Source organism: Chionomys nivalis, chromosome 20 (genome assembly GCF_950005125.1).
Source record: "Chionomys nivalis chromosome 20, mChiNiv1.1, whole genome shotgun sequence".
NCBI lineage: Eukaryota > Metazoa > Chordata > Mammalia > Rodentia > Cricetidae > Chionomys > Chionomys nivalis.
The window spans coordinates 19,364,499-19,391,184 of record NC_080105.1 but is presented as its reverse complement, the minus strand read 5'-3'; the positions used below and the strand labels follow the sequence as shown (position 1 = coordinate 19,391,184).

The following is a 26,686-nucleotide window of genomic DNA, read 5'->3' as shown; positions in this document are numbered from 1 at the left end:
GTTCAGGGCCTGTCTAGATTAGCTAGCAGTATTTTGTGTGAAAAACTACAAAATAAATTAAAAGCATTCAAATTCTTTGAGATTGTTATTGAAAGTTATTTAAAGAATTTTATTTTCTTTGACAATCAGAGCATTTTTGTTAAAAATGAACTGTCAACATAGAAAAGGAAAACAATAAGAGAATTTTGTTCAGTGTATTTTTTAAGTAGTGTGTGTGTGTGGTTTGTTGTGTTTGTTGTGTGTGGTGTATGTACTTGATAATGGGAATATGCATGTGTGCTGTGTGTGTGAGGTTGGAGGTGCCCAGGGTGACCCTAGGTCAATGTCTGGTGTCTGTCTTTGATTGCTCACCATTTTTATCTTTGCGACAGGCTCACAGAACCTGCTCATTGTTTTGACTTTAGTGAACTTTGGGGATCCAGCTGCTTCTACCCACAGCTTAGCGCAGTGGAGAGTACAGAACCATCCACTTTTACATGTGTGTGTTCTGGGGTTCTGAACCCACATCCTTGTGCTCACACAGCAGGCATTTTACCAACCTAGGCTCTCCCAGCATGTTACCAAGTAATTGTATCACATGAAGTACCTTTGTATTATTTACAATTTTACCATTGGCATATATTTTAAATAATAGCAAATATGCAAAAAAGTGAGAGTTCTTGTCAAAATACATTTAATTTTAATAAATTTTTCAGTTTTATACCCTCTTTTCAAGCCTATTTCCTTCACTGATTAAACAGTACTGTATTTTCAAACTCAAGAAAATACATAAAATCATAAAGCAATAAATAAGTTCTGTAAGCAATTCTAACAAGAAACAACTGTGTGTATTTGTCATTTTCCCCTAATCTTTATTCTAATTTATTTATAAATTGAATTACTTCTCTCCAGTAATTTGCTTGTGTTATATGAGCAGCTTTATAGCCTGTTTTTATTGTTTAATATTACTTGAAGTCTTTTATTGTTTTTTTACGTTTATATGAGTATGTATGTATAATGAAAGCACATTGCGTTTATATGAATGCACATATCGTTGGACGTCAGAAGAGTGTGTCTAAAAGCTGCCCTGAGCTACCTGATGTGGGTGTCCATAACCAAACTGAGGTTCTCTGGAAGAGCAGAAAGCTCTGGATGTGGCCTAAGAGAAAGTAGTTAGGTGTTCTCTAAGGTCTTTCCTTATTTTGCCCAAATGTTTTTTGCTTAGTAGTTAACTAGTTGTTAGAGCAGAGGCAGAAGAAACCAGGTCTTAAATGAACATCACTAGGTTGCATAACTTTTTTTTTCTTGATTATTGTTCTGTCTTATAAAATCATTGTTAATGTTTATACCTCACCTCTTAGCATGTTGCACAAACAATTAGATATCACTCTAAACGCAAGTTTTAATATTTTACTTTTTTGAAGACAGTCTTTTGAAATTTTAGGTGATTAGGTAAAGTCAGCAGAAAGTATGCTGATTGCATTACTTGAGAGAGGATTGTATTTCCATTCCGTATTAGTGGGAAAAGAGCTATTGCTTGTTACTGATAATCCCCATTTCAGTTTCTTTGTGGTTTATATTTGTGCGTCTATTTTCTGGATTTTAGTTTGAAGCTGGGAACATGAAAAACCTGGTACTGAAGATAATATCTGGATCCTTTCCTCCTGTATCCCTGCACTATTCCTATGAACTCCGCAGTTTGCTCTCTCAGCTATTTAAAAGGAATCCTAGGGATAGACCATCAGTCAACTCCATATTGGAGAAAGGTTTTATAGCTAAACGAATCGAAAAGTTTCTCTCACCTCAGGTATGTGTCACCAGTACCCCTAAAGTTAAACAATAAGGTTCTGGTACCTAACAGAAGGGCCATAGCCCTTCTCAGACTGCATTGGTGCCCCTTTCCTTTCCCTTGGTTTCTAATTGAAATGATTAACCCTTTTTGTGCTTCACTTTTCTTACTTGTAAGCTATAAGCTAAGGGATATAGCCATATTGTGGGTGGCTGTGAGAATTAAATAATACTGTGCATACAATGCTTAATGTCTAGCATTACATGCATGATCAAAGTAGTTAATATATATTACTACCATATATTATACTAGATAAATATAATATCAGCATAATTCACATGATTATGACTATTTAAGAAAATGGTTGGAAAACATGATTTTATGAACTTGTATAAGTTAATATACTATATTACTGTATCTCATAATTTTTCCTCTAGTTTTCAAATATAGGTACAAAACAAATACTTGTGGAGATAATTGAATTTGATTTGGCAGGCTTTATAAAATATTTTGTCAAGTTAGATGGCATTAATTACTGAAAAATGTGATCATCTGGAAATATAATTACTTTTTAAGTTTATTGTGGCCATTTATTAATTTAATCAGTATTAATTTATTTTGTAAAACAGATATGTAGCAAAACATAACCCTATTGCTGATATATGCTTCTGGTTTAAGAGAACATTCCTTAGAACAAATTCTCTTCAGAAAACAAGAGCTGTGCATTTAAATAATAATACTTAAAGAATGTATTAGTAAGCAAGAAGGCTAACTCAACTTGGAGGTTAAAAGTTACTTGTATAAAACATGGCAACAATTTCTGAAATGTGGTGTTTTACAAGACTTCTTTGTTAAAAATAATTCTTTCAAAAGCTGTTTAGATGTAGGGTAGTGTTATTTTTTTGGCAGCTACCATATAACAAACAAAGCCTTCATTTAATCTCACTGAAGCTACCTCCCCCTTGCCAGTGTTCTTAGGGCATAGTCCCAAGGCTGAAACACTGGAATTCACCTCCTAGCAATAAAAGGGAAATTGTTAAAGCCTCGATTACCAAACATAATATGCAAAAGGGTGGCAGATTATGATTAGTAACAAACAGAGCATTTAATATTACGTGTTTAGTACGTGTAGCACCAATTCCTCACTGGTGTTTTAAGCACCACTTGAATTTATGAAAACTTGAATATTTTGTTCCTAAGATATATTTTCTTTTTTTTTTCTTTTTTTTTTTTTTTTTTTTTTTGGTTTTTCGAGACAGGGTTTCTCTGTGGTTTTGGAGCCTGTCCTGGAACTAGCTCTTGTACACCAGGCTGGTCTCGAACTCACAGAGATCCGCCTGCCTCTGCCTCCCAAGTGCTGGGATTAAAGGCGTGCGCCACCACCGCCCGGCCAAGATATATTTTCTATATTTCACTTGTTCAGCATTCAACTGAGGTGCTTTGTGCTATGTCTTTTTTTTTTTTTTTTTTTTTTTTTTTTTTTTTTTTGGTTTTTTGAGACAGGGTTTCTCTGTAACTTTGGAACGTGTCCTGGAACTAGCTCTTGTAGACCAGGCTGGCCTCAGACTCAGATCTGCCTGCCTCTGCCTCCCGAGAGCTGAGATTAAAGGCATGTGCCACCACCACCTGGCTCTTGTGCTACATACAAAAGGCTATAACTTTGAAACAGTTTATGAGCTATTTCTTCTGGTATCATTATAGTAATGTATATTGTGCAGATTTATGTTTTCTCGCTATGTCACTGCAAACCTATGATCCTTCTGCGTCTGCCTTTTGAATTCCTGGATTATAGTACAACTTTTATTTTTGAAACCATAGTTCTTTCAAATCCATTGGACAGAATTAAACATCAGTAGAGCCCAGTGCTCCTCCCTGTATCCTGATAGATTTCCCTACATGTGGCTTCACAAACTATGGGTAAGCTTCCTTCATTAGGAGTCCAGTCTCTGTCTAGTAGAGTGCTCTGAGGAGGGAAGTCTTCCATATCTTAGTCCAACATCACAGCTGCTGGTCACCTCTTGAACACTTAGAATGTGTCCAGGGTGACGATAGCCACATACTGGTGAGAGCTCTTAAATTGGACTGAATTCCCATAGTATTCCAGGATCTTCTTGAGTTGTGAATATATGATCTCTCAATTTATCAGAACATTTACATAGAACAGAAAGATTCATATTTGAATAAATTATCCAATTTGAGGGCAAGTTGGAGATCATGAAACACCCATTAAGCCAGGCCTAGGACACAATCCTACAGTCTTAGCTATTTAAGAGGTATTGAGAGACAGGAAGATCCCAAGTCCAAGACCAGCCTGGACTACACAACAAGGCCCTGTCGCAAAATAAAAGGTTTAAAAACAAAAGGTGGGGTTGGTGTGTCATGAAGAGGACTCGGGAACTAGGTCACTGATAAAGTGCTTCTCCAGCACGTGTGAAGCCCTGGAGTCAACGCCCAGTTTCACAGAAAATGGAACAGATCCCTCTACTTTTCTAAGAAACGTAAAGGAAAAAAATGCGTGTGTTCTGCAGAGAAAGTGTTCTCACACACTTGCCCTGAACTACCTTGGAACCAGACTTCTCCTGTTTATCTTCTGCTGCATTAGTTCTAAAATACAGCACACATAATCTCCTGAAGGACTTGCTGGGTTCATTCACTACCATCTCTGTTGTGGGATAATCTTTTTGTATCCTGTGAAGATGTCTTCTGATTGGTTTAATAACGAGCTGAATGGCCAATAGCTTGGGATAGGTGGATTTCTGGGGAGAGAGGAAGAGGGGGAGAAATCTAGGCATGGGGATTTTGCCAGCAGACTCAGAGTAAATTGGACAAGCCGTACTGAGGAAAGGTAAAAGCTACATGACAGAGTGTAGGATATTAAAAGTATGTTAGTTTGAGTTAAAGAGATAGTTGGAGACAAGTCTAAGCTAAAGGCGAAGTTTTCACAATTAATGAGAAGTCTCTGTGGCATTATTTGGGGGCTGGAGATCCGAAGATAGTCTGAAAGCCTGCTACACATCTCTGTTTCAAAAACTGAGGCAGAGCCAGAGAAGTCATGTGTTGTTAACACCAGTAGTAGAGATGGTGTTGACTTTGAGACTGAGTACTACTGCCATAGGGGTCTTCAGTAGAAAAGAATTATCTGAGGCTGGAGGTTTGTGCCTACTGGATGTCTTGTCTGCTGTTGAATAGTCTTTCCACTGTGCCTCACTTCTGTGGGAAAAATGAGAAAGTTTACTTGGCATTTTGCTCACCATCAATAAGATAAAAATAAACTCAAATTGAGGTAAATCTTCGTTGATATCATAGTTTTACACTGAAAAAAAATGTACTTAAAATAGAGAAAATTACTTGTGGAAAATATAAATATTTATTTCATGAAATATATTTATAAATGCTGAAGACTCAGTCAGGAATGGAATGTTTTTATGTTAAGAGAGACACTAAAAATATTTATCCAATGGCATGTTTGCAGATGTGTGTGAACTCATTGCAGGTGGTAAGTGATGCACAGTAAACTTAATGGTGTTCCCAAGAGAGTGTCTTTTGAAGTGACTCTTGAACAGTTTTGACACAAATGAGGCTATGGATGCTTATAGAATGCAATGATCCCTCCATAGTTGTTAAGTCACTAAGATATGGAAAAGGCCAATAATATCCGTACTGTGTTTGAGTCTAGCGTGAGAAAAACTGGAGAAGTAATAAAAATACATTAATAAGAATAGCAGGGGTCAGTGGTTAGCAAGAAGAGAATATGCTGGATGGATTACTGAATTTTAATTCAGTTTATTATCAAGATCTTTATGACTGGAAGAAAAAATACATTTTGGTAGATGACTAGGTTTTTCATTGTGTAGAAAACTGATTTGGTTTGGTTTTTCAAGTCAAGGTTGCACTGGATAGCCTTGGTTGTCCTGGAACTCACTCTGTAGACCAGGCTGATCTCAATCTCAGAGATCCTCCTGCCTCTGCCTCCAGAGTGCTGGAACTAAAAGTGTGCACCACTGCACTCAGAGGTGATCTCTTTTTAACATTGTTTTTTTTTTTTTTTTCTCTCTCATTCTAAGCTTATTGCAGAAGAATTTTGTCTAAAAACACTTTCAAAGTTGGGACCACAGCCTCTACCAGGTAAATCAGTTTCTGTTTTCTATCTTGTTTACATGAACCCTGACTTGAAGATTTTTCTTTTGAGAATGTTGTCAAGAATGTTATGAAATGCCTGCACTAAGGTGTATATCTTTATGTAAAACATTTTCCTTTGATAAATATTTTATATTCTAAATTTTTAAAAGTAAATTATTGGGAGGGCAACCATATTACTAAAGGTAGGTTTTATTTAAGTTTTGACCATTGACAATAGGATGTTTGTAGTATTTTGTATGTTTCATAATTTATATGCACACACACACAGCTTCATTTCTTCATAAATTTCTCTCACTCCATTTTGGAACAGTACAAAATATGATGCTCTGCATTTTGGATAAACTGAAAAAAATACCATATTATAAAAATAGCTCATGTAAACTGAAAATGCTAATGGTAATGTGTACTCAGGAAGACCAGCTGTATTTAGATTTTTCTCCCATAAAGTGCTCGGGATGAAACACAGGACTTAAATGGTGGTTTACACACTCTTTTTACTTCGAGAAGCCAGTGTTGGAATTAGGAAGGAAAAACATGTTGTACAAGGAGCTACATGAATGAAATCTTCAGTAATACAGGAGTAAAATGAGAGTGTGTTGTGGGTGGGCTCGTAAATGCTTTGTGGGTTCCATCACCTTCCTTAAACTAGAGGGAGCCTTGACATGGAGCCCAGGAGGTGAGGTGCAGTAAGAGCCCTCCGCCTTCTCTTACTACAGTGGATGGGAACAATTTATGTCTTTCTCTTGAGAATGTTCATTTTGATGCTTTGGTGACTCCAGTCCCTTTTTCTGGTATGCATAGCACTTCCTTTAGGATTTTATTAGTTCAGTTTAGTTTTTCATTTTGTTTTTAAAACGGTATCTTTTCCTGTAGGTCAGGCTGGCCTTGAACTCACAGAGATTCCTCTGCCTCTGAGAGGAAAGGTGTGGCCTAACTCTTTTGTTGTTTTCATAAAATTAGCCAAGTTACACAATTGTAACTTCATAGAACTCTGTTCTATTTTGGTCTGATGGTTGACTGACTTTCTTATACTTCCTAGTTGATGGACCAAGATGTTTCAGAAAAACTTTACTCTGTCACATTATTATCAATATAAATTGCTTCTGAATTGCTACAGTGACATCCATTAGCTAATAATACTTTTAGTGTCTGTCCTAGTTAGGGTCTCCTACTACTGTGACAAAACACTATCCCCAAACAAGTTCCACATGGCAGTACACCCTCTCATGAGTGAGGGCACAAACTAAAGCAGAGCAGCAACATTGTAAAGTACTTGAAGCTTTGATGCTCGCTAGTGGATAGCAGACATTTGATTGTTGTCAGTGATTATGAAAATAAAAAAGTACCATTCCTGAAGTATTCTTGGCGTTAAAGATTCACTGTAAAGAAGTACTGAAAAAGAATTGCTTGTCTTTTCATGCAGGTAAAAGACCAGCATCAGGGCAAAGTGCCAGTTCTCTTGTCCCTGCTCAGAAAATCACAAAGCCTGCTGCTAAATATGGAGTGCCTTTAACATATAAGAAGTATGGAGATAAAAAGTTACTTGAAAAAAAATCACCCCCAAAACATAAACAGGTAAGATCATTTTCCAAACTGATTAATGTCAAGGTCAGTTTGACCCTGTGTAGTAACAGCCCCATCGGTTATCTGGTACTCAGGGTAGTCTTCATCTCCTTACTGAGGAGTGTGGCTCTGCCTCCTCCGTCCGCTCTAACGTAGGAGCCTTACTAACGCGGTGGACACATTGAGTACACAGCCGATATAGTACAAAAAGGTAGCATTGTAAATGAAGTCCTCCTTGGACCTCTTGATTGTATGCAGAGAAGTAAGTACCTGTGATATTATTGCTAAAACACCAGATAATTGGGTATTTCAGAATTCATAGTCAAATCAAAATCTTGGAACTGTATAATGAATATGATTCATATTGTGATAATTTCCCACTTCAGAGTAAAAAAAAATGGCCTAAGGCTGTTGAGTTACATGACTGGGATCATGGTATTAGTTGCAGTTGATTTGGAATTTGAATATAGAAATTTTAGTGTATATCATTATTAGCTTATTTTAAGATTTAGCCATTAAATAGGTAAGAGGAATATAGTATAGGTGTGGCAAATACAGGAATCAGCTGCCACCCCTAGTACATTCAAAGAACAAAAATGTGAAAACTTCCCAACTCCATCTGTGAAGTTAATTCAGATCTTATGGACGGGGAATAGCTGTTAAGCCTATTTGTAGTGATGTCCACTGAGTTCCCACAGCCTGGTGCTGGCCAAGAGAAAGCTATCTACCGCAGAACTGAAGCCCACTGGGAAGTTGTCTGGATGTCAGTAAAGTGTACCAAGAAAGCACCTAAGGAGCTGACAAACTGAAGAGCCTCCTGGAGGCAAGCGGAATATGCCAGTGCTGCTGAGCTGACTGGACACCAGCAGAACTCTGTAGGAAACTGTTTTTGTGGTACTGTTGAGATTCAGTCGGAAACTGGCAGGACATAGGCACAACTTTTGCAAGGTAACCTGCAGGAGTGAGTGTCACAGGTCCCCACATGCTGCAATAGTAGAAAGGGACATTGAGCAGAGCAGGAAATGCTCTTTCCTTCTGTAGTGTGTCTCCAGCAGCCACTGTGATAGTACAGGCACACGCTGGCTTTATCATTTGTTGATTCTGTTTATTCAGCTATCAAACACACCATCATATCCTTTTCTCTCTCTTTGGTCATGAAAAGTAACCTAGGACCAAAGACTTTCTCTATTTCTTTGTCTTTAAATCCTCTAAGATTCTGATCATCCCCTAATCTTCCACCTCAACATTTCTGATGTTTGTTTGTTTGTTTGAGACAGGGATTCTCTGTGTAGCTTTGGCTGTGAGTTGAAACTTTCTCTGTAGACAAGGCTGTCAGACTCATAGAGATCTACCTGCCTCTGCCTCACAAGTGCTAGGATTAAAGGCTTTTGTGCCACCACCACCCAGCTAATTGTAATCTTTATTAATTACACCAGAGAATATCTTTGTAAAGTCAGTTATAAAGAAGAAAGAATTTTCATTAAATATTTTTTTCACGTAAAAAAGACCCATAGCTTGCTAAGATCATTCATTACTAGCTTTCGAGACCCTGAAACTTAATCTCCTTAGCTTCCTGTTATAACCAAAGAATTAAAATCATTAGAGGATCATTAGAAACAGGCTCATTGAATTAAAAATTTATATACTGTGTCCATGAAAAAACATTCAGTGGCAATGTCTTCTTGCCTTGCCACATAAGTTCCATGCTTGTGCTTAGGTGATAAAACCTCTCAGGACCCCTTTTCTATTGTTCTCATCTGCTGTGATGCTCCAAGGTTCTCTGCAGATCAGCTAAATTGGACCCTCACTAGTTACTGACTCTCCCTGCATGCGCTTTGTCCTTTGTTTGATCTGTTCTCTCTCCTCCTCTTGAGTGGTTTTTTTTTCCTTGCCCTTTGTAGACACAACTCACATCAGTACTGCATTGTTTTGTTGGAAGCCCTTGCTAGGTAAAATGAGATCACATGCTAATGCCCTCACCTCCTACAGTTCTACTGTGGAGACAAAAGCAGGGTGGGAAGGGCGGCTAAATTAAAGGAGCCACTTGTCTGTGATGAGTACTCTAACTTTAGCTTCTAGATTAACAAATAGAATACTGGCATCATGGCCAGGGACATCATCACATTGGCAGCAGTGGCATTTGTATTTAAAGTTTCCACTGACCAATGGGAGATAAGAAATGCCACCTTTTTTTATCTTTCTTCTGATTGTATCTCCTGCCCTCCCAAAGAGAAAAAGGACCAGCTTCCTTAGCAGAACTTCAGTACCTTGTGTGTATCCTTTTATTGTTACGCCTATTGGAGTGTGATCTCTTTGAAGTGAATGGCCTTGATATATATGTTTGCACAAAATTGTTTTTTTTAATAAATAAATGATTGAATAGATTCAATTACTATCAGGAAAGCAATGCCCTTTATTTTCTAACCATACTAAATGGGGTGAAAGGACAGATAAAAACCCTTGTAGGCACAAGTAAACAAGTGTTCTCTGAGATATTTTTTTCATGTGTGTGGTATATACATGTATATGTGTACAAGTGGCCAGTCATCAACCTTGGATGCTTTCTGTCACTCTTCACTTTAGTTTTTGAGATGTGGTCTCTCAGAAACCCAGGAGCTCACTACTTTGACCAGGTTCACTAGCCAGAAAGGCTAGCTGTGTTCTGTGAGTACTGTGGACTTACTAAGACCAAACTAGGTCTTATGCTAGGTAGGTACCTTACCTTCTGAGTCATTTCCCATCCAGAGGTTTATTGTTAATGCTTTACAGTAAATATTTTACTATGGTGCAATAAATAAAACACTGCTTTTGAAATAGATTATTTGCATACATACCTAATTTGGTTTCTAGTGAAGCAGGTTGGTACCTGAAGTTATCTTAGTGTAATCATGATGTCCTTTTTTCCATCAAGTATTTTAACAACTATGAAACACACTTCGGTATCCACTGCATTTCTTTAACTGAATTCTTTACATTTTTATTTATTATCATTATGATTGTATCATATTTTGATATGAAATCAGTTGACTTCATTGTTACAAATATGCTTTAAAAAATTTATGTTCCATACCAAAATTTCATTACATTTTTCATATCTTCTAAATAGGTTTTTAAAAATATTAATTCATAGATAATTTTCAAGACACATGTTTATTCCAAATAGTGTTTACATTTGCAACACATGTTTAACAATTGTAATATAGACATGTGTAATGTCTCTGATTCTTGGAGCTAAAACTAATGTTGGCTATGGAGTAAGAGAGAGCAGACACAATATCTTTTTTTCTTTGGAGACAGGACTTTTCTGTGTAGCTTTGGAGCTTTCCCTGGAACTAGTTCTGTAGACCAGGCTACAAACTAACAGAATCCACCTGCCTCTGCCTCCCTGGGATTAAAACCTTTACCACCACCGCCCAGCGACATACTTGTGTTTATGTGATTAGGTAGATACCACATAGAATAATCACAAAAAGGAATACACACTTGGGTGAACTTGTAAAACGAGAGTTGTTTTTGTCCCTTGGCCACCCACTATTCTGAGAATGAAGGGAATGGTGAAATGAATCCATGACATGGTAGAAACCCCACCTTTGACCAGGACAGAAAAGAAACCAAGTGTATAATCAGAGTCTTCTCATAGCTGATGGGATCAAGTAATGTGCTTTCTTAATTGTTCTTTTATTTCCAGTTAATTGTCAGTGTAAATGGGAGTTTTGGATTTTTGCTCTTAATGTTCAAAATGATAGACTCAATCTCTCATATTCTAAGTAATGGAAAAGTGGCTCAGATGATAGCTGCCTAAAACCAGAAGGGTTTTAGGCAAGGTTATTCCTTTTCAATTTTTTTTATCATTTTTAAATGATTTTTAAGCCAATCCACTGAAAATTAGATAGTAGTCAGTACTTAGAATGCGCCGTGACTTATTTTAAGACATTTAACGTCGCACAAATTCAATGTCCAGCAGAGCAAGCTTGCATAATGACAGAACAGACACTTAAAATTGAAAAAAACATGACTTTATAATGTATATTTTGCAACAATAAAAGAATAAAAATAAAATTTATGAAAACTTAATGTAACAGGAAGGCCACTTGTTTGTCCTGGCTGCCCAGAACTGGCCCAGCTAGCTTAGCTCCGAAATAACCACACAGAAACCGTATTAATTAAATTATGGCTTAGCCCATTAGCTCTACCTTCTTACTGGCTAACTCTTACATCTTAATTTAACCCATTTCTACTAATCTTTATTGCCACATGTATGTGGCTTACCGTCAAGGTTCTGCATCTGACTCTGGCAGCAGATTGATGGCCTCCCTCCGCCTCTCTTTCTCCCAGCATTCAGTTCCATCTTCCCCGCCTTCCTAATTTCTGCCCTATCAACAGGCCAAGGCAGTTTCTTTATTCATTAACCAAGAAAAGCAACACAGATAGAAGGACCTCCCACACCAATAGGTAGATAGAAAAAAGTAAGAGCATTGCAATCAAATATATAAGAAAATTATCAAAGTCATAACAAGGGAATGGAATAAAAAAAAAAACCCACAGTTTCTGAATTGTTTGTTTTTTGAAGCAGGGTTTCGCTGTCTCCTCAACTCAGCTTGAATGCTTGTTCTTCCTGTGCTCCTAAAAAGCTGAGATAGTGTAGCACACTGGTTGAGATTTTAAATAAATGCCTGTTGTTTTCTTGAATGATTCCTTTTTAAATTAAAGAATATTCCCCCAACAAATATAAAATATCTTTTATATTAAGACTTGCTTAAATATCTTACTGTAGTAATATCATGTTTATTTATATAAATTTAAGCTAGTACATGTACTTTTGTTCTTGTTGTTAGGGGTTTTTGTTGTTTTTCTTGAAGCCACCAGAGGGAGCTCCATGAACACAATTCAGTGATTGGGTTTATTTTTGCTTTTGTTTTTTGAGTGACAGAAAACAAAACCATTTCCTTAGTACAGTGTTTTTTTTTTTTTTTTATCTCTTTAGTATAGAGATAACATTCTGAAAACACCCAGATACTCTCAGAGGAATAGCTTGGAATTTTATTCCATAAATACTTGAATAGGCTCTATGTAAGGGTGATAGAAAAGATCAAAGAGGAACCTAATCTTTGCTTCCGTATAACTTACCTCTTAAACCTCTTCGTCTGGTGCTAAGGATATTTCCTAGGGCTGAGACTCATTCAGCAGGTGAAGGAGGGTGCTCACAACAAAAGCCTGCCAGCCTGTCTTGATCACTGCAGCCCACATAAGGTGGAGGGGAGAACACCAACTCTAGTGTTGTCCTCTCTGCTACACAGAAGCCTGCGTGCGCTGTACACACACAATAATAGGGGAGATTTAAAGGCTAGTCATTTATGCCACAAAGCTCTTATTACATTAGGTTTTCTTCCCCCTTTTTTCCTTCAGTCTCTCAGGTTGTCCTTGAATTTATTTTCCTGAAAGTTAAGATTGTAGATGTGTGCCCCCACTAGTTCATTAACATTGATACTACGTACTCATTTGATTTCTGTAGGGCACAGATTCGGAAACTAGTGCTAACAGCCACATAGAGTTTTAACTGTGAAAGGTGTCAAAATGCTTAGTAAAAATAAAATGTCTTTTTAGCCCTATAGTATTAACATAATCCATAAAGGAAAATAGAGTTGTAGCTGATTTATAATTATAAACTTTAGTGCCGTAAAAGAATAAGTAAAAGCTAAACATAAGAAAATAGCTATAATAAACATGATAAACCAAGAATTTATCTGAGATTATGTGAACAGTAAATATGTAAAAGGAAATATTCTTAGCCTTTTTAAGGAGCAGAAATTAAGAGAGATGGACAATCCACATAAAAATCTGGGTTTTCTATATTCTTTGGTGAAAAATAAATTGGTCCAGCCTTTGGGGAAGGTGGAGTTCTCAAAATATAAATTATTTTGCTACTCTTTAATTCCACTTCTTTTTTTTAAAAAAATTGGTCTTCTGGGATATTTGAGTATGAGCCAAAAAGGTATATGTAAGAAAGTTTCTTACAGAATATAGAATAGGAAAACTTAAAATCAATCCAAAATCTATCTCAGAATAATGGTTAAATTAATTCTGAACTGTTTCCTTATTAATTTATTACCAATAATAGTAAATTATTGCCATCATGTGGAATTGTCAAGACATTATTAAAAATACTTTGCTATCAAATAAAACATTTTATAAAAAACAGAAAAGGTAAAATTATGGCTTTATAATTTATGTATGTATGTAAGTTTATAAAAATGTCTAGAATGATACTCATAAAAATTGTTATGAGTTACCTCCAAGTATGAAGCAGCTATAAATTTTTATTGTTTTAATTTTATGTAGTGAACATATATTGTACAATTTATTTTTTAAGAAAAATTTATTATTTGACTTTTTGAAGTGATGTTTTATCATAGTATTAGAATGCTTAAAATTAATATCCATTGGGGGAGTAGCTCATGAGGCCTCATGAGGAAATACTAGAAAGTTAATGGCTGCTGGAGGAGGGAGTCACTTTTCTTAGAGTGTGTGCCCCTAATATATTGCTGATGCTTCATTGGATAGCTCCACACCTATGCATTTATTGACAATTGGACCCAGTTATAAGAACAAAAAAGACAGGTAATTGAGAGGTATAAGTATTGAGGGATCTAGGAGGAGTTAGTGGGGAGAGTTGGGAATGAGTGTGCGTGATCAAAATTATGCTTGGGTATAGTGATATTTCATTCGTATTTTAATAAATAACGCTTACCTTAAGATCAGAGAGTAAAGCAGCCACTCTGGTCTTACAGACCAGGCAGTGGTGACACACACCTTTAACCGCGGTAGCCATGCTAGTTTGCCATAGAAAACAGGCAGTAGTGGTGCATGCCCTTAATCCCAGCACTGGAGAGTAATACAAGACGACAGGAAACAGCTCTCGGGTGCAGTGCAGTCTCATTCTGAGGATTCCTGGAGGCAGAATCGCCACTTAGGTAGAGGTGAAAGCCAGTGGCTGTTTTGCTTTTCTGATCTTCAGGTTGAACCCCAATATCTGTCTCTGGGTTTTTATTATTGTGCTACAGTTGGGGGCATGTTGGAAGTGAGAATTGGGGAGTGTACATGATCATAATATATACATATATGAAATTCTCATTAAATAAAAGCTTTAAAAAATATGTGTGTGCAGAGAAAACTAGTTGATGGTTTGAGTGTTGTCTTCCAGGTTGTTTAATATAAGGCATATCAACGAGCAGTGTCTATCTAAAGTCAATGCATTTTAAAAGTTATGACTGTATTGGCTTTCTTTACCTTTTCTTACCTTAAACTTCCTGAAGTTTGTGATTTCCAAAGAGTGTCTTAAATCTTTATCTAATTTGTAGCTTTGTTTTTTTATACAGCCCTATCAAATTCCAGCAAAGAAAATGTGTTCTGGAGAAGAAAGGAAGAAAATGTTTGAGGTATAAAGACATATATCTGCTTATTTCAAAGCCTCACAAAACAGTTCTTAGACAACAGCAAAATCCACTAACGTTATTGATCCCTGGTTCTCAACTTTCCCAGTTCTGTGACCCTTGAATACAGTTCCTCATCTTGTGGTGATTCCCAACCATCAGATTATTTTCCTTGTTACTTTGTAACTGTAATTTTGCTACTGTTATGAATCATAATATAAATATCTATGTTTTCTGATGGTCTTAGGTGACCCCCATGGAAAGGTCAGTTGATGTCCAGGGATCACAACCCACCAATTGAGAACCAGTGTTATAGAGCCTCCAAACCTTTCTGCTTTGTGTCTTTCAAACAAAAACTTTATTTTGTTCATCCTTTGGTTTTCCTCATCTCTTTGGGTATACCTCTCCTGTTGTTATACTTTCTGGATGAAAATATAAAAAGGTAGAAATTATTGATAGACGTGTTCTTTTGTTTAAGGAAGCAGCAAAGAAAAGAAAGTTGGAATTTATTGAGAAAGAGAAGAAGCAGAAGGATCAGGTAGCTTTTTGCTCTTCTTTATCTCCCTTTGCCTACATGTAGATGGTAAGACGGGGGTTCTGAGAATATGTCTAAAATGTTACAGATTAGTTTCCTGAAGGCGGAGCAGGTGAAGAGGCAAGAGAAGCAGCGGGTAAGAGACTCCATCTCCACAGTGTAGCTCTGCCCTCCCCACACATGTAGTTTTAAAGGAAGTACACTGATTTTAATTTATTGTTAAATGTATTCTGTATGTTTTGTATTAAGTAGTTGAAATGGTATTTTGTTTATTTCTCTTTCTCCAAAAGTTGGAGAGAATAAATAGGGCCAGGGAACAAGGATGGAGGAATGTATTAAGGGCTGGTGGAAGCGGTGAAGCAAAGGTAGGCATTTGATACCGATGGAGCTAAACCGTTGTTTGTCTCCAGTTTCTCCTTGTTCTTGAAAACCTCTATCGCTGGCTACTTTTGTTTTCTGTAATGTGCATTATGATTTATTCCTTACCTGTGTGTATTTGATATGTAATAATTAATATGTGACATTTATAAAAGTTAAAATTTTTGTGTTAAGGCTGTAATGCAGTTCCTTTTAGAGAACTCTCAAATCAAATACAAAATCAGATAATGCTTGTTAGAAGTTTTCATGTAATCTTGAAAATTAAGTTCTCAGGTTTTCTTAATTGACCACTGTCAGACTCTCCAAGATAATAATAGCGACCCACTACGATGTTCTTCCGCCCTACTTGTGCTAAGCAGCAGAACTAATTTCGTAAGTGTATGGAGCCTGCTGGTTCTGTGTCTTTGCACTCGGGCTCCTCTCTACTGTCTAGCACCCCTGCTTTTCTTTTCCACCTGCACCTCCGCCTCCATTCATTCACCTAGATAACCAATTGCCTAAATAGCCATTTACCTAGATTCTTTAATTCACACATTCCCTTTGGGCAAATCTGACTCTGTATCCTTGGGCAAATTAACTTTTCTGAGTTTATTTTCAGTGCCTAGAGCTTTTCTACTGGGGATCAGATAGAAATGTCTTTACCCATCTTTCTTCTGTCAGAGACTTCTGCTTCTCCATTGTTTTCAAAAATACCACTTAACTTATTGGTAAGCTGAATCCTGAAACTATCTACGGGATTCCCCCTCCCTTGTATTCTCTCCTCTTGAGCTGTAAATACAGTTGTACTTAATGGCTCCTTTGATTATGTTATGTGATAAATGAGCACTCCCACAATTACTTTGTAGACAGGAACGGGAAAAGAACTGTAGGAAGTCTACCACTAGTGACCTGAAAGGCAGCACGCACAGACACGGCAAGAAAGCATGGACGACTTCTGGATTATGACTGTTATGGTTTCCATCACCCAGCACTCTGGCTGGAACTTCAGGGCCGCGCATGTGCCAGCAAGTGCTCAGGCAGTTTACATAGCCAACCAGGGTCCTCAAGCCCTAAGTGACCTGCGTGCAGCATGGTCGTGTCACCTACACATGATGCAACCACACATGAAGCAGCCATGTAAGACCTTGTGTGCATGTGTAAGCACCTGTGCGCATGCGCTAGGCAGCTTTAAAAGCTGGATATGCCCACTCCACACTCTCCCTGCACCAACTTCCTCAAGCCTATGCACGCATCTTTTTTTTTTCTTAATAAACTGTTAAAGTGGGTTTGTGGTGTGTTTTGTGATCCGTTCTCTCTCGTGCCTGGTAATTTCATGGGTGCCGAGACTCCATAGACTCTCCTGCCCCCTCTCCTGGACCGGCTTTCTCCACAACAATCCACATTTACAATCTACTGGTTGCCAACTTTTAGGCACACCAGCTGCTTCAATCGGCAAGTTTTCCTTCTGGTCATCTTAACCTTTTCTCCAACTGAGGACTTGACTCGTGAGCTCCCAGCAACCCTCTGCTGTTCCTAGAAATGGGGGGAATGCCCCCAACCACAGTCTTCATGGCTACGGTTGAGCCCTTCTCTGACATTCATCTCTGGTTGCTCCTCGCAGCTAAAAACTGAGATTTGCTACACTGTTGTTCGGACCACTTGAAAGTGGTCCTGTCACCACTGTTTGGATTTTTTTTCTTGGGCTGCCACTCGGAGGTGGTCGTATCGCTGTGCCATTCGGGCCATCCACCCCCCCCCCCCATTCCTGGACCTATGGGTCTTAAAATCATTCTGGCCTAATTCTCAACCGACATGCTATTCCTGAGATGACTGATTAATTACCTTTGGTTTTTTGCCATTCTCATGTTTTTAGCTATGGGAAACAAACCCTCAAAAGCTATCAGTTCACCGTCCCCCCTGGGATGTCTTTTAGAGACCCTAAAACTGTAATGCTTAATGCCTTACTTACAGATTCCCATGCTTGTCCATCTTTGTTCTAATAAAAGGCCTAAGCACCCTTTGGATAATAACCTAAAGTGGCCGCCTAATGCCACCTTTGATCCCGATATTCTGTGGGAACTTTCTAACGGTTGGCAGTACACAAGCCTTTTCTATCTAAGTTCTAAGCCCCCTGTCCTTACAAGCTCTTCACCTGCTCACATGTTCCTGGCTATGCCGTCTAAGCTGGAGGAACACCCCTATTCAGCTCTGGACCCTGCTAAGGGACTTCCACCTTCCCGACCTCCGCAGACAGCTACTTCTACCTCTTCAGTTCTCTCTTATACCCCCATCCCACCACCAACTACTCCATCAGCCTCTCCAGACCCTTCCTCCTCTCTGGTGCGATGCCGCAGCAGTCGCCCAACTCTGGCACCCACCTTTACCCCTCCTCTCATGCACTCACATGCTAAGGAACCCAACCCTGACCATACCAAGTGGGCTGCAGTTTTCATGTTATAAGAGGTAGCCAGTGTGGACGGGCTAGTAAAAGTACATGTTTCTTTCTCTCAGAACTCCCTCACATAGAACAAAAACTGGGTTTTTATATGTCTAATTCTACGTCTTTCATAAAGCAATTTCAATATATTACCCAATCTTACATAGTCTCACCTTTCATGATATTTTTATGATCCTACTTCGTGAGGAGCGCAGGTGAATTTGGGAGCAGGCCAGAGTGCATGCAGATGAGGTCACCACACTAATGCAGCAGCACACCCCCCACCCCTCCCACTCCCTCCACCCCCCACCCCCCACCAGGCAGTCCCCAGTAGGATCCACATGGGGATTGTAACACCCCAGGTAGTATTTTAGATAAAGACCTGTTTATGTCTTGCCTTCTGGCAGGTCTCCTTAAGGCTGCCCTCAAGCCAGTAAACTATGACAAACTCTTAGAGGTTACTCAAGCCAGTAAACTATGACAGACTCTTAGAGGTTACTCAAGCCAGTAAACTATGACAAACTCTTAGAGGTTACTCAAGCCAGTAAACTATGACAAACTCTTAGAGGTCACTCAGGATGTGAAGGAAAATGGGTCTGTATTTTTTGAACGCCTCCCTAAAGCTCTGTTACTATATACGAAGCTAGATCCAGAGACCCCCAGAGGGCAGACAGCTCCTTATGACCCACTTTTTTTTTTTTTTCTGAGAGCTTCCCTAACATTAGGGCTAAACTTAGGCGTTTGGAGACAGGCCCTTTGACCCCACGGGCTGTAAGTAGTCCTAAAGTTGGCTTTTAAGGTGTAACATGCAGGGAATGATAAAACCCGTAATCACAAATGTCAGATGGTAGCCGAGGAGATCGACCATCCTGTCCATGCTGTCCCTGCCACTCCCTTGCCCCTAGGGCTCAAGAGTCTCCAGGCTCGTGTTTCAAATGTGGTAAAACTGGGCTTTGGGCTCAGGCGTGTCCTAATCCTCGTATTGGCCCCAGGAGACCATGTCCAAGGTGCCATAGGGAAGGGCATTGGTCAGTCAGTCTTCCTCATGCGCATTGTGGCATGGAGACATCAAACACAGACAATTCCCTTTGACCCGACCATAACCATCATCTGTAATAGGGAGCCATGGGTAAATGCCACAGTATCAGGCCCGTCCATCTCCTTTCCTTTAGATACTGGAGCCACATACTCGGTACTGAGGGATTTTTGGGGACCTATGTCTCCTAGTTTCTCTATTGTCAGGGTAGGGGGACAGCCTTACCTACCTCATCAGACTCCACTACTTAACTGTATCTTTAGGGGTATTTATCTCACTCATTCATTTTAGTCTTGCCAAACTGCCTGGTACCTCTATGGGAAAAGATATTTTAGCTAAAGTGGGAGCTTCCATTTCTTTTGCTCCTTGCACTCACCTCACCCCAGATTCTCCAGTAGCTCCCCTCCTCCTCCTAGCCTCCCAACCTCCCAGGTCCAACGTCTCCATTTCCTTTGCCAGCCTCTCAGGTGGACCTCAAGTCTGGGACACCCAAAACCCCTCTGTTGCTAAACACCATTTTCCCATTGTCATCCAATTACAGGATTCTACCAGGTACATTACGCAAACTCAGTACCCTCTCTCATTCCAGAGCCTTAGGGGACTGAAGTCTATCATCTCTGACCTTCTAAGGAAAAAGCTACTCCGCCCCACCCCTTCTACTTTTAACATCTCTATATTTGCTTAAAAAAAAAAAAAAAAAAACCAAAAAACCTAATGAATGTATTGCCTGGTTCAAGACCTCCGGCTCATCAACTCTGCAGTGGTCCCTCTTCATCCTGCAGCGCCTTACACACTTCCTTTCATTAGCCCTCCAGGAACCTCCTACTTCTCTGTTCTAGATCTCAAGAATGCTTTTTTCTCTATTCCTCTCAGCTCCCAATCTCAGAATATCTTTGCTTTCACCTGGACTGACCCTGACACTCACCTCTCCACACAGCTCACCTGGACCGTCCTTCCCCAGGGATTCCGGGACAGCCCACACCTATTCGGTCAGGCTTTAGCTTCTGATCTGCTCTTGTTGTCCCTCCCCAATCTAAACCATACAGTATGTAGATGATATTTTACTTTGCAGTCCGTCTTTAGAGAGCAGCCAAACTGATTGCTCTTTTAAATTTCTTGTCCAAAAAGGGCTATAGAGTCTCACCTTCTAAGGTCCAACTGTCTACCTCTCAGGTCATTTACTTGGGATTAACTATTATCCCCACCGAAAGGTATTACCCTAGATAGAAAAAAAAAATAATCTAGTCCCTTGTAGTCCCTTCTACAAAAGAGGAGATGTTATCGTTCCTTGGAATAGCTGGCTTCCTGCATTCCTGGCTTCCCTCTTTTTCTCTCCTTGCCCACCCCTTATAAGAGGCTGCTTTCAGCTCTCCACACAAGCCCTTCCAGAGGCTCCAACCCTGTAATTTCAATAACAGTAATTTAACTAAGGGGAACGTACTTAATTATGAAGCCACAAGAAATGAACTCCCTAGAACCATTGAAGTCTGAGGTCCTGAGCCTCAGATACAAATGTAGCCTTGGCGGACAACTAAATAAACATATCTTAAACCATGTACCTATCCAAATTAGTGAACTTAGGACCTATTAAATAGATGTTGTTTTAAGCTGCTTAGTTTGTGATGATTTTTTGCTTTTCCTTTGTATTATTATTTTTGCTATGACAGCCAGCTATTGCTCAGCTTGAAATTAAACTGTTTATTCACCTGTGTGTCCCCATTAGTCTCTCAGTGTTGAAACAGGCAATTGGTGGCTATCATAATGGCTTGCTTACCATTGATGTTTCTTCTCAAAGTTATAATGTGGACAAAGATGCATTTTTTGTTTCACCTAGGAATATGTACTGTTCCCAACTTGTGTTTTTCTCTCTTTTGAGATGTTTTCACATCACATATCAATAATTCAAGAATCTTTTTTCTCAGTGTCTGCTATAGTAGACATTACATAGTGTTTTAAGTAATTCAGTTTTATCTGAGTAGCACTTACTACTTCCTGGTCAATAAGAAATAATTCAGAATTTTGTCCTTGGTTAAAACTTAGCTTAACTTCTATTTAACTGTAAGTCCAGGACTCTTAATCATTATTTTTTGTAACAAATTTACCATCAGTGTTGAGATTTTGATGGTTGCTTACTTACTCCTTTAAGAACAATTTTTTAGATGTATTTTGTTTTTATGTGTGAGAGTGTTTTCCCTGCGTGTACGTATGTGCACCTCATGCATTATGTTGACCTCTGAAATCTGAAGCAGGTGTCACATCCTCTGGAACTGGAGTTACAGTTGGTTTTGAGCCACCATGTGGGAACTGAATCGAACCCAGGACTTTTGCAAGAGCAATAAGTTTTTCTAATTGCTGAGTGAATTCTCCAGCCCCATTTTTCATACCCCTTAGTAAAACCATAGTGAAGTATTTCCCCCACCGCTTCAGCCAGCTGAGTCCCTGTTCCAATAATGCCTGCAACATTCTCATAATGTGGAATTGTGGCTCTTTTTAAAATTTTATTTTTATTTTATATGAATTGATGTTTTGCCATGGGTCGGGTCCCCTGGAACTGGAATTACAGACAGTTGTGAGCTGCCGTATGGGTGCTGGAAATTGAACCCGGGTCTGCTGGAAGAGCAGTCAGTGCTCTTAATCACTGAGTCATCTCTCCAGCCCTGGCACTGTGGCTCTTATAAGATGATAAATTTTTGTTTGCTTTTTGGTTTCTCAAGACAGGGTTTCTGTGTGTATCTCTGGCTGTCCTGCAACTCACTTTGTAGACCAGGCTGACCTTGAACTGAGATCTGCCTGCTTCTGACTCCCGAGTACTGAGATTAAAGGAGTGTACCACCACCACCTGGCAAGATGATGAACTTTATAAGTCTTGTTTGGTAATGTAGCAACATTTGTGAATAGTTAGGTACAATGTCTTTGATAATGTTTATTTCACTTTATAGAATTCTGTAATTCTTCTACAATACAAGTCAACTCTGTTCTTGTCTGTACCTATTCCTAAGTTTAAAATATTTACTCTGTCGGGCTGTTTGCTTTCTGCATAGTTGTTAAGGACCTGGAGTTAAAGTGTAATGTGAGTCAAACTAAGGAAATTCGCAAAGGAGAGATGAATTAAAACTGAAAATTAAGATAATGCAAAATTAGTAATTTGATTATGTACAGACAGTGATACTCGATAGTATAAATAACTATCTTTATTGGACATTGCAAAATCCAGTACTTCTTGGCTGCTTCTGGCTTTTTTTTTTGTTTGGTTTTGGAGTAGTTTTGTTTGCTTGGTTTTGTTTTGTCTTCTTGTTCTTAAACTCACTACTAGAGAATATTATTAGAAGCAGGACGATTAAGGTTCATGATAGACTGTCTCTCCTAGAAATGGCTGTATAAATAAGGCCAGAACAATGGCAATATCAATGTACTTAGTAATGTGGAAGGAGAGAAGTTTTGTGGGGTCTGACCCCAAGACATAAAATTACAGGCAGCTATTGACTGCTGAAAGAAAGAGAATTAGCCCCTCCCAGAGATGAGTCCCCTTATTGATTGTCCAATGTAGAGAGGTCAGCCCGGAAACAATATGCACACAAACATCAGAAGCTGAATGCACACACATACATACACACAAAACAATAAAGAAAAAGAAGCCATCAACTTTGGAGAGGAATCATGGCTGGAGAGGAGGGAAGTGATGTTTCAATTAAAACACCTTTTAAAAAAGAAAATTAGCACTAGAAAAGTAAAATGAATAATTGTTGCCTTTAGGAAGATTGACGGTAGAATCTGCATGCAAATCTACACCATTGCAGTAGACAGGATCGGTGACTACAGGAGCATGAGGGCTCTGTCCTACAGTAATTGTAAGCACATTCATCGATTAGCCAACTGTGTGTGAAGGTGCTCACCACCGGTCCCAATGACCTGCGTTGGGGCCGTAGGATCCACACAGTGGAAGGAGAAAACTGACTCCTGCATGTTGTCCTCTGACCTCTGCACATGCTCCATAGCACATAGACACACAAATGTACAAACGCAAACTAAAATATTCAAGACATTCATCAACCTGTGCTTGTAATAGGTAAATTTTATTGTTTATGAGCTGCGCCTCGGTAAAGGTGATTTTTAGATTGTGTTGCTCCAGTATCTAACACAGCATTTTGACAAATTCATAGACATCTGCAGAGATGTTTCCCTACTCTCACTTCACTAGCAAGATGCATTAGATTCATTTAAAGACAAGATCTCACTCAAGATCTTAGCATTGAACTGAGGGTCAGTTTTGTAGAAGCTGTGACCACCTTTTTAACAGAATTCTGACTTTTTAAAAAAGATTTATTTAGTATGTATACAATACAGTGTTCTGCCTGCGTGTATGCCTGCACGCTAGAAGAGGGCACCACATCTCATTATAGACGGTCGTGAGCCACTTCATGGTTTCTGGGAATTATACTCTGGAAGAGCAGTCAGTGCTCTTAACCTCTGAGCCATCTCTCCAGCCTGAATTCTGACGCTTACAGTGAACATTATTTTAAAAAATTTCATACCTGCATATGTGCATATAGGAGGTGAGTTTGTGGGTGGAGACCTAAAGAGGGTGTTAGATTTTTTGGAGCTGGGGTTACATGTGGTTCTGAGCCCTTTGTATGGTGATGGGATGCAAATTCTGGTCCTTTGGGAGGGTGGCATGCCCTCGTACTCCCTGAGCCATGTCTCTAGTCTCTTAGAGCACAGATTTTGAGGATGTATGAGAAGAACTTGTGATGGAACTTCCCACTTAATTATCTTTCTGATTTCTACCAACTTTTATTTTGTTATTTTAATGTCTTTTATTAACTTCTCTTGAACTGGTTTTTAAAATATACTTTCTCATAAATTTTTATGTACAGTATCAAGATGTTAAGACAAATCTCCTCTCATTGAACTTCCCAGAAACTTATTTTATTAGATTCTAATATTAGTTCTGTTTTTTTTTTTTTTTTTTTTTTTTTTGCTGGGGAGGGGGTTGAAGCAGTGTTTCTCTATGTAGCCCTGGCTATCTGAAAACTTTGTAGACCAGACTGGCCTCAAACTCACAGAGAACCTCCTGCCTCAGCCTTCAGAGTGTTGGGATGAGTATTTTTGAAAGGTAACCCTTCAACTTTTCTCTCTTGACTTAAGTACTGTTAGCCTCTACATGTGAGATCATTGATTTTTCTCTTTTCTTCCACCATATTTCTTTAGTAACTGGCCAGTCACGCACGCCTTTAATTCCAGCACTCGGGAGGCAGAGGCAGGCGGTTCTCTGTGAGTTTGAGGCCAGCCTGGTCTACAGAGCAGGTTCCAGGACTCCAAAACTACACAGAGAAACCCTGTCTCAAAAAACAAACTACTACTACTACTAATAATAATAATTTCATAATTTCTATAGTATTTCACTCTTCATTTGCATTCATCTCTTAACTGTGTCTAGCAGCTTTCTTTACTAGGAGTTCTTCTGTCTTGAGTCCTTAGATTTTTACCTTTATCATTGTTCGTCTCTGCAGAAAATCCATGTCTGTTCAGCATTTATCTTTTCATTGACATCTCTTCTTGTTTTCTTGCCTTGCTGTTGTACAGCAGCCTGCTAACCAGTTTTTCTGCTTTTGTCTCTCATTTCTGCTTATGTGTGTAGGATTGACTTAATGATCTTAAAATGTTCCGTTCACTGGAAAGTTTAGAAATGCTGCCTTCCTTTTTCAGTGTCCAGTGCTCTGCTTATCCTCCGTGCTGTGTTGTGATCTACTTCCTTCCTCTCCCCAGTGCAGCATGCACACAAACACATGCATACTTTATTTTAGTCACCTTGACTCTTCTTGTTTGTTTGTTTGTTTGTTTACCTTATTATCAAAACTAGGTTAAATAGTCTTTCTCTAAAACTTTAAAATAGATTTTTACCTGTGGCCATTTTCTTTCTAGTTTGTGAATCTCCTTACTTCAGGGTGTAACTACTTCACTCCTTTGTTCATTCACCATAAGACTGGATGCTGCTTTACTTTGTGTTTTTTTCAACTTGTTTGAAAAGTACTAAGAGTAGATATATTTTTCCTCTTCTGTATGCATATATTTAAGTCATGTATTCACTTTTGTATCTACTTGAATAGAAGAATAGATTTGGAGTATATCAAAAGTCACATAGTTTGTTAAATAAGATTTTTAACTGTGACATAATCAAATTCTTTTTTTTTTTTTTTTTTTTTTTTTTTTTTTTTTTTTTGGTTTTTTCGAAACAGGGTTTCTCTGCGGTTTTGGAGCCTGTCCTGGAACTAGCTCTTGTAGACCAGGCTGGTCTCGAACTCACAGAGATCCGCCTGCCTCTGCCTCCCGAGTGCTGGGATTAAAGGCGTGCGCCACCACCGCCCGGCTCAAATTCTTCTTGACTTCTAAACCGCATATTTAAGCTTCATAGAACTGAATTGTAAAATGTAGGATGTAAACAGTTCAAAGCTTCATAATTTATATTTTTCCATATTTCTATGAATTTAGTGACATCTTAATGGTTTTATTTGCCACATTGTTATTCTTTACTGTTAGTAGCAAGACTTCTAGAACACTGATTGTTTATGTAGGAAAACATTTTACTTTTGGCTATGTTTTTATTAATATGTTAAAACTAAGTAATTACTATGTTTAAAGTTAAGCATTGAAATTGACTTTCTCTTTTAAGGATGGCTCAGGCCTTTCAGGCCCTACAAGATAAACATGGCACGTAAGAATTCTTTGTTTAATCCCCAGACTCCCTTTTTTGGCAGTGGAGGGGCTGTCTCTCCATCACCTTGTTCTTCTCGAGGGCAGTATGAACATTACCATGCCATTTTTGATCAAATGCAGCGACTGAGAGCGGAAGATAATGAAGCGCGATGGAAAGGAGACATATATGGGCGCCGGCTTCCAGAAAGGTACGGCTCTGCTGAAAGGTGTTCTGCTGAAGCTGCGATGCTTTGCTTCAGAGAAAGTAGTGGAAGCCGTTGTGAGTATTTATCGCCAGAGGAGTTCCACTTGGACTTCGTCCAGGGTTTCCCAATGGGGCTGCAGGTCATCACCATTTCCCCGACGCTGATGCCATAGAGAAGCTTTGAAAAAATTGAAGACCATGCCTAAACAAGCCAGTACAAACAGATTGGATTGTGATGATCCATGCATTCATCCTGTGTGTAATTCTGTCCTTTATCATATCTACACTTGTAGGTGTTTTTTCCAGTGTTTACACAGAACATTTTTTATTCCCTAGATATTATAAATCTTCAAGTGCAAATTTGACCCTTGATTACATTATGACAAATGTGCAGCTCTTCACTTCGGCCTGATTATTGTGGCTTATTTTAACGTTTAGATAGGACATACTGTTCAAAGGAGCATGTGATAACTTTCTGCCAGCATTTGGTTATAATAATTTCATCCACTTGCTTTGAATAAA

At 38.7% G+C, this 26,686-nt stretch overlaps 1 protein-coding gene across 10 annotated transcripts in view; it reads left to right on the top strand.

The window, feature by feature from the left end:
• Nek1 (NIMA related kinase 1) overlaps positions 1–26,686 on the top strand; it is a 123,132-nt gene that overhangs the window by 21,620 nt on the left and 74,826 nt on the right. For 6 of the 10 annotated variants that reach the window (XM_057752450.1, XM_057752449.1, XM_057752448.1 and 3 more), the window contains 8 exons: positions 1,586–1,786; positions 5,833–5,893; positions 7,332–7,483; positions 14,848–14,907; positions 15,380–15,439; positions 15,525–15,572; positions 15,727–15,801; positions 26,005–26,168. In XM_057752450.1, coding sequence (XP_057608433.1) covers positions 1,586–1,786; positions 5,833–5,893; positions 7,332–7,483; positions 14,848–14,907; positions 15,380–15,439; positions 15,525–15,572; positions 15,727–15,801; positions 26,005–26,168 — 821 coding nt within the window. Of the gene's footprint in view, positions 1–1,585; positions 1,787–5,832; positions 5,894–7,331; positions 7,484–14,847; positions 14,908–15,379; positions 15,440–15,524; positions 15,573–15,726; positions 15,802–16,412; positions 16,522–16,659; positions 17,035–26,004; positions 26,169–26,686 lie in introns of those variants that run through there. The other 4 variants (XM_057752451.1, XM_057752447.1, XM_057752454.1 and 1 more) reach the window with 3 other exon arrangements.